The 8890-nt window shown below is 44.8% G+C and overlaps 1 protein-coding gene across 1 annotated transcript; it reads left to right on the plus strand.

Annotated features, from left to right (window-relative positions):
• The first annotated feature begins 3335 nt into the window (after nt 1-3335).
• On the plus strand, nt 3336-4540 carry LOC144486725 (uncharacterized). Its single transcript, XM_078204751.1, has one exon. It carries the CDS (start codon nt 3489-3491, stop codon nt 4380-4382), a length of 894 nt encoding a protein of 297 aa, XP_078060877.1. The 5' UTR covers nt 3336-3488; the 3' UTR covers nt 4383-4540.
• The last annotated feature ends 4350 nt before the right edge of the window (nt 4541-8890 follow it).

An 8890-nucleotide genomic window follows, 5' to 3' on the forward strand; every position in this document is an offset into this window, starting at 1 on the left:
GGTGCAGGTGTCCTTACCTGTCTCTTGAGTGGACAATTAGTTGAAACTTCGTCCACACACAGAACAAGATTACAGTCTCGACCCGCTGTGAATGTTGTGATATTTATTCAGGCTGTGTAACTGGTTAAAGCTCTTTAGTCCATGCACTAGAACACTCTCACTCGAGTGTGGCAGTGTGTTGATGCTTTTTCACTCACACTGACATTTCAAATCCTTTCAAATCGACAGACTGGACAATCATTTCTCCTTCTGGATTCAAAGTCCGATGATATTGAGGTCCCAAGGAATATGACTCTGTCACGTCTCGACGTGACGTTTGAGATTTCAGCCTGTGATTCCTCTTTCAATATCCTGGAAAATGAGTTTCCAAAAGTCATCAGTGTCAGTACAGGATAGAAATTCAGAACAGACAATTTCTATGGAACATTCTTTCCTCTCTCATTCCCCAAAAGCTGTAAATCTCCATCCCACACACTCTCTCCCCATTCTCAGCAGGTCTGGCAGCATCTGCATGGAGAGAAAAGAACTGATGTTTCAGAGCTTTGACAAAGGGTCATCTAGACAAGAAACATCAGCTCTTTTCTCTCCTTACAGATGCTGCCAGACCTACTGAGATTTTCCAGCATTTTCTCTCTTGGTTTCAGATTCCAGCATCCGCAGTAATTTGCTTTTATAAGGCTGCAGATACCTCCTCCCAGGTAACATGCGTGTGCCCAAGACATCACCACTTGTTTCCCTTATTTCTTTCGCACCCATGGTGCTCTCCGCAGTAAACACAGAGGAGAAGTATTCATTAAAAATCTCACCCATCTCCTGCGGCTACCCACACAGATGGCCATACTGATTTTTAAGGGGATCTATTCTCTCTCTAGCCACCCTTTTACTCTTAATATAGCTATAGAACCTCTTGGAATTTTCTTTAATCTTACCTGCCAGATCCATATCAGACCCTCTTTTTGTCCTCCTGATTTCCCTCTTCAGTATTTTCTTACACTTTTTATAGTCAGAGTGATTCACTTGTCCCCAAAGAACAATACAGCACAGGAACAGACCCTTCGGCCCTCCAGGCCCACGCCGCTCCCTGGTCCAAACTAGACCATTCTTTTGTATCCCTCCATTCCCACTCCATTCATTTGGCTATCTAGATAAGTCTTAAACGTTCCCAGTGTGTCCGCTCCACCACCTTGCCTGGCAGCGCATTCCAGGCCCCCACCACCCTCTGTGTAAAATACGTCCTTCTGGTATCCGTGTTAAACCTCCCCCCCTCACCTTGAACCTATGAGCCCTCGTGAATGTCACCACCGACGTGGGAAAACCCTCACCCATTCCATTGTGACATCACACCCTCACCCATTCCATTGTGACATCACACCCTCACCCATTCCATTGTGATGTCACGCTCTCACCCATTCCATTGTGACGTCACACTCTCACCCATTCCATTGTGACGTCAGGGCTTCACTCTCCGATCACAATCCCTGCCGGCCTCCCACATGCAGCCTCAATGGCGGCAGTCAGCCCGGGTCTAACACTACAAGCTGCCGCTCCATTTGGTACAAAGGGGGGGACCGGGAAGTTCATTTCCGGGGTTTGGGTTTGAACAACATGTTTACAAAGTCTTTCCACCCACCCGCCACATTTATCATTCCCCGCGCGCCGCCCTCTACCTCGTATTGATCTCGCTTCCAGGTTAAAACCATCCGCCTTTCCGTCGCCATTACCCGCACTGCGCATGCTTCAGATCCCGCCCCTCATTCACTCCGATTGCTTGGAGGACCAGCCGCTCCCGCTCGGTCCTCCAGCCCCGCCCCCTCCTCCTATTGGTCCGGAGCTGCCGTCAGTCAGTGCCCGGGCATTGTGATGTGGAGCATGCGCAATGTCATTGCTGGCCTTGGCGCTTGTTTGTCCCGGAGAAGCGGAGTCAGCGTTAGGCGGTGGCTGGGAGGATTTGGAAACACTTTGTGGATCCGCAAACCCTTCAGAATCATTGTCAGCTCCCTGGTTTGCAGCTGCGGGGCTTCTCCCTCCCTCCCTCCCGGGAACAGGCCCAGGTTAACGGCCCCATCCTGGCTCAGCCACTGGAGGATGGTTCACATCAGAGGATGGGGGAGGGAGACAATAAATAAGAGGTTACACTTTGGCCTCAAATCAATGAGGACTCTGATCTCTGGGAAGGAAGGAAACCCTGGGAGGTGGGCGGGGAGGATTCACAAACACCCGCTGGAGGCCCCAACACCCCCAATAAGACCCATTGGTTTTATTGTCAGTCTGCAGACAGCAGCTGGAGAACTGAACCCAGTAAGAAGACTCACAACACCAGGTTAAAGTCCAACAGGTTTATTTGGTAGCAAAAGGCACTCGCTTTCGGATCACTGCTCCTTCATCAGGTGAGTGGGACTTGTGTTCATAAACAGGGCATATATATTGACACAAACTCAATTTACAAGATAATGGTTGGAATGCGAGTCTTTACAGGCAATCAAGTCTTAAAGGTACAGAAAATGTGAGTGGAGAGAGGGTTAAGCACAGGTTAAAGAGATGTGTATTGTCTCCAGCCAGGACAGTTAGTGAGATTTCCACATCAAGAACTGAACCCAGACAGAGGAGAGGGAGGGAGAAAACTGGGAGTGGAGGGAAGAAATGGTGGAGATGTTGAGATGGGTTTGGATTTCAGCCCAGGGAGGGGGGAGAGTGTGTGGGACGGGGATTTATCGATTTGGGGGAACAAGAGAGGAAAATATGTTCCAGAGAAATTTCAGAATTTCTATCCTGCACTGACAGTGATGGTATTTGTAAACTGTTTTTGCAGGGTATTATGAAGCAAGATTTACAGATATGAAACTCAAACCAAACTTCACATCAAGATCTGTTTCAGTGATTTGATTAATCAGAAACTGAATATAATCAGCCTTTGTCTACAGAAGGAGAAATGTTTATTCTGTCTGCGGGCAAAGATTTCAAACATCAGTGTGACTGAAAAAGCACATTGACACACACACACCTGAGAGTTTCCAATGTGCTGAATGTGGAAAGTGGTTTAACAAGTCTGAAAAACAATCACATCATTGTCAGTGAGTAGTGACCCGACGCATATTCTGTGTAAACGAGGCTTCAACTCATCATCCAACCTGGAGTCACACGAGGACACCGGCAGCTCAGAGAAACCATTGAAATGTATGGACTGTGGGAGGGGCTTCAATTACCCGTCCGAATTGGATATTCATCGTCGCATTCACACTGGAGAGAGGCCGTTCACCTGCTCTGAGTGTGGGAAAGGATTTGCTTACTCATCCAGCCTCTATACACACCGGCGTGTTCACACTGGAGAGAGGCCATTCACCTGCCTCGAATGTGGGAGGGGATGTCATGCTTTATCAAGCCTCCTGATTCACCGGCAGGTTCACTCCGATCAGAGACTGTTTCAGTGTTCTGATTGTGAGAAAAGCTTTAAAAGCACAAAGGACCTCCTGAGACACCAGCGCACTCACATGGCGGTGAGACCGTTCACCTGCTCAGTGTGTGGGAAGGGATTCACTCAGTCATCCCACCTTCTGACACACCAACTTGTTCACACTGATCAGAGACCATTTCAATGTTCTGACTGTGAGAAGAGATTTAAAAGTAAATATGATTTACAAGTCCATCAGCGCACTCACACTGGGGAGAAGCCATTCACCTGCTCCGTGTGTGAGAGGAGATTCGGACGTTTATCCCAGCTGCAAACACACCAGCGAGTTCACTCTGATAAGAGACCATTTCAGTGTTCTGACTGTGAGAAGAGCTTTAAAAGTAAACAGGATTTGGTGACACACCAGCGAGTTCACACTGGGGAGAAACCGTTCACCTGCTCGGTGTGTGGGATGGGATTCACCCATTCATCCCACTGTCTGAGACACCAGCGAGTTCACACCGGGGAGAAACCATTCATTTGCTGTGTGTGTGGGAAGGGATTCACTGATTCACCTCACCTCCTGATACACGAGCGGATTCACACTGGGGAGAAACCCTTCACTTGCTCCACATGTGGGAAACGATTCACTCAGCCACCCCAGCTCATTGCACATCAACTAGTCCACACTGATCAGAGACCTTTTAAGTGTTCTGACTGTGAGAAAAGCTTTAAAAGCTCTAAGGACCTGCTGAGACACCAGCAAATTCACACTGGAGAGAGATCATTCACCTGCTCCATGTGTGGGAAAAGGTTCACTCAGTCATCCCACCTGCTGAGACACCAGCAGGTTCACACAGGAGAGAGATCGTTCACCTGCTCCGTATGTGGGAAGAGATTTGCTTGGTCAGCCAATCTACTGAGACACCAGCAAGTTCACAAGTCACTGCAGGGGTTGGATTCTGCTGTTGCTGCTCACCCCATGCAGGACTGAATCATGTTCATTTATTTATTTATCTATCTGTTATTGAAGTAATTAATAAGTAATCCCATGCAGGACTGAATCATGTTCATTTATTTATCTATCTATTATTTAAGTAATTAGTAAATAAGTAATCCCATGCAGGACTGAATCATGTTCATTCTGTTATTAAGGAGACTGGGGTGGGACACAGATAATCTCTGTGCAATCAGGCAGAGTCAACATGGTTTTGTGCAAGGGAAATCATGTTAATTGATTTATTGGATTTCTTTGAGGAAGTAACAAGCAATGTGGATAAAGTGGAACCTGTGGATGTGGTGTATTTAGATTTCCAGAAGGCATTTGACAAGGTGCCACATCAAAGTTCACCACACTAAATAAGAATTTGTAGCATAAGGCATAACATATTAGCATCCCATCCACTTTGATTCTTTATATTAGCATGGATAGAGGATTGATGAGCTAATAGGAAACAGGAGGGAGAAATGAGTCATTTTTGGGATGGCAAAATGTAGCCTGTGGAGTGCCACAGGGACCAGTGCTGGGCCCTCAACTATTGACAAACTATTTTCATGATGTGGATGACAGGATCAAAATTTGTTGATAACACAAAGGTAGGTAGGAAAGTGAGATGTGAATGACCATAACAAGCCTGTAAAGTAATATAGATAGGGTCAGTGAGTGGGTAAAAGGTTGGCAGCTGGAACAAGATTTTTGGATAATGTGAACTTGTCCATTTGGACAGGAAGGATGGAAAAGCAGTTGATTATTTAAAGCGAGCGATTGCAGAACTTTGAGGTACAGAGGGATCTGGGTGTCCTGGTACTGTAATCAGGAAACGTTAGTGTGTGGACACAGCAAATGATTAGAAAGGTAAATGAATTGTTGTTTATTGCAGGGATGTTTTGCTATATTTGTTCAGGGTATTGGTGAGACCACATCTAGAGCATGGTGTACAGTTTTGGTCTCCTTACTTAAGAGAGGACTTGTGTGAGAAGTAGTTCAGAGAAGGTTTACTTGACTGATTCCTGGGATGAGGGAGTTATCATACGAGGAAAAGTTGGACATGTTCGGCCTGTATCTATTGGGGTTTAGAAGAATGAGAGAGGATCTGATTGAAACATAAAATTCAGAGGGGACTTGACAGAGTGGATGTTGATTGTCGAGAGAGGAGAACTAGAGGCACAGTTTAAAAATAAGGGGTCTCCCATTTAAGACTTCTCTCAGAGGGTTGTTACAGTGTGGAATTCTCTTCCACAGAGAGTGGTGGAGGCTGGCTCACTGAATATTCTGAAGTCTGAATTTAATAGATTCTTGATTGACAAGAGAGTCAAAGGGTGTGAGGGGTAAGAAGGAAAGTGGAGTTGAAGCTACAATCACATCAGCCGGGATCCTATTGAATGGTGGAGCAGGCTCGAGGGGCCGAGTGGCCTTCTCCTGCTCCTAATTCACATGTTCCCATTGTGATAGTTGGAGTTTGTTTCTGCTGATGTTAATTTCCCATAAAACTGAGCTGCAGCTTAATCTACAGAATAGAATCAAATAAATCTTGATGATAAACTAATTGACCAGCCAGGGTCTAACTGAATGACAGAGCAGACTGGAAGGGCTGAACAACCTGCTCCAGTTCCTGTGTAGTTTCTCCCCAGGATTCTCCCACTCTCTAACTCTGCTCCAGTGCTGGTTTCTGATGAAGTCTCTTCTCCCCAGGTCTCCCATCACTTTCCATTCATCAGCTGGTGTCTGAGTCCAAGTTTACCAGGAACAGGAGGAGGTCATTTATCCCCTCAAGCCTGTTCTCTCATTCACTGAGGTCATGGCTGATCTGTGACCTAACTCCATTTACCCAGATATTGTTTTAATCCTGACTTCCTCAGTCTGTTACAATGAGATTTTTAAAATAACTTTTGTTTACATCAGACCTTCAATGTAGGAGAGTGTCCCAAGGTGAATCTCAGAAACATCAATTGATAAATCAGACAACTGGCACTGAGGGGATGTTAGGAGGCTGACTGAAGACTTGGTGCAGTGTAAAGGGTTAATGTTAAATTTGTAAATATTCTACCCAGTGATGTAAGATCAGATGATAAGAGTCTGCTGAGAGATGGTTGTCTGCTGAGCCTTGTGCTGTACATATTTAGAAGAAGGTGCAATAAAAAGTTATATTAACCAATAGCCTTGCCTCCAGCAGTCTCTGTCAATCGTGGCCAATTTCTGTATCCACTTGATCTAAACCTGTCATAATAGTGTTCACCTCTATCAGATCTTCCCTTAGCCTCCTTCATTCCAGGGAGAATAACTCCAACTTCTCAAACCTGACCTTGGAGTTAAAATCCTTCATTGCTGGAACCATTCTGGTGAACCTCCGCACCTTCTCAAGGACCATCCCATCATTCCTAAAGCGTGCTGTCTGGATATGAACACAATATTCCCATTGTGGTTTAAACAGTGCTTCATAAAGCCTCAGCATAACTTCATTGGCTTTTATTACAATGGCTCTATTGGAAACCAATGTATTATGGACCTTTTTAATGTGCAGTCAGTTTGTAACTTTATTTATTTTATATTAATCAGTGTTCACGGGTTGTGGTGTAACGCTGTGTGTGGAGTCTCTCATGGTGGTAACAGGAAATATCGAGGGTGATAGAAGAACCCAGACTGAGCATATCTGAAGAACTGCACTGAACTGCATTGTGGGTTCAATGTGCAAAGCATGCTGGTCAATGTAGTCAAGTCGCAGCCTTGCTGGAATTAGCAATGTCTGCAAAATGAATTAAATTGTGCAGGAAACTGGCCTCACACTGTGAGAAAGATGTGTTTGTTTGAGCTAATGAACTAGTCTGTAGCAGCTTAGGGAATGATAACAGTGTCAGAGATAACACAGTGGAGTCAGGCTGGCTCTATTCCTTCAAGTATAACCGTGTAATAGGCCCAGGACATAAGAACAAGGGAGAAGACAATGCTGTCATTGAAAACCAATTCAATGGGCTAAAAACAGGTATTACCTTATTTTTTATTCGTTTACAGAGGTCAAAGCCCACAGCCTGCCCTGAATAATAAAAGGTGGGCCTCACTGGCTAGGTCAGCATTTATTGCCCATTTCTAAATGGCCTTGAGAAGGTGGTGTTGAGCTGCCTTCTAGAACCACAGCAATCCCTGTGGTGTAGGGACACCCACACTTGTTTGGGAGGAAGCTCCAGGATTCTGGTCCAGTGACAGCAAAGGAACAGCGATATATTTTGAAGTCAAGATGTGAGTGTTACGATCCCAGTTGATGTTATAATTGGACAGGATGATTCCAGGATGGAACACTGGCTCAAAAGACTGCAACTTTTACTTTTTGTAGAAAACATAAAGGAACAGAATCTCAGGACTGCCAATTAGCTTTTAATAAAATATTTATTAAACACGAAGAGTTTGACGATAACAAAATACTCCTTGACTCACACTTACCTTCACAAATGTATCCAGATTTCAAGGATAACATAGATTTAAAATTCCTTATGCTATAATGTTCTCAGTAAACACATGGTTCCTTTAAACCCACAGGTTAGCTGTGATCAGACAACCCCCACTCTGAAACCAAGTGGCAGATGCAACTCAATCGATCCTCTGTGGATTTCTCCTCAAATTTCCCCCCCAGATGATTGTCTCGAGTGTTTTCAAACTCCGCTCTCAGAAAGACACGTGTTAATATCTCCTTCCAAACCAAGTTTCTCTCCATTGCTTTCAACAAAGATCCACTTCCAGGTCTTCCAATTATCCTTTCAAACAAGCCTTTCTCTCCACTCTTTTAGCAAGAAGCTGCCTCTAGGTTTTTAACTCTCAGAATTCCTTTGCCTTGAATTGCAACATGCTTCCAAAATTCTGCATAAACTCAGATCATCAGTCTGTAACAGAATACAATTGCTTCAAAATCTGGATTTAAGGACATCAAACGTTCCCACTATTCAGATATGCGGCTTGTCTGTCACCAACCTCATCAGTTCTTTTCTTCCCAGGTCTGAGTTTAACTTCCATGAATAGTATCCTGTTCAAAAGACAATGCTGTTCCTTTTTTTCTTCAATATTCCTGGAGCTTCTTTTCCATTCCCGGGTTTCTCAAACTAACTGTCCTTTAGTTCCTCTGGAGCTTGCTTTCGCACACATTACTCCATTGTATGGCTTTCCTGCTTCTAGTAGAGCTGAGAGCTGCTCACTCTCTCGTTTCCTCATCCCAACTGCTATAGAACAAAGAACAAAGAAAATTACAGCACAGGAACAGGCCCTTCAGCCCTCCAAGCCTGCACCGGCCATGCTGCCCGACTGAACTAAAACCCCCTACCCTTCCAGGGACCATATCCCTCTATTCCCATCCTATTCATGTATTTGTCAAGACGCCCCTTAAAAGTCACGACCAAAGACTATAAATTCAACTAATACTACACTCAAAAACCTTCTCACCCTAAAGGTGCCCCTGGTTGCTATGCAACAATGCATTACTTCTCCAACTTCACGTTTATTTTTCACGCCATAAACTC

The sequence above is a fragment of the Mustelus asterias genome, unplaced genomic scaffold, assembly GCF_964213995.1.
Source record: "Mustelus asterias unplaced genomic scaffold, sMusAst1.hap1.1 HAP1_SCAFFOLD_433, whole genome shotgun sequence".
In the NCBI taxonomy this organism is placed as follows: Eukaryota; Metazoa; Chordata; class Chondrichthyes; order Carcharhiniformes; family Triakidae; genus Mustelus; species Mustelus asterias.

What these genes read in the sequence shown, in the direction of transcription:
- LOC144486725 (XM_078204751.1), top strand. Translation starts at nt 3,489, where the DNA reads ATGGCGGTGAGACCGTTCACCTGCTCAGTGTGTGGGAAGGGATTCACT.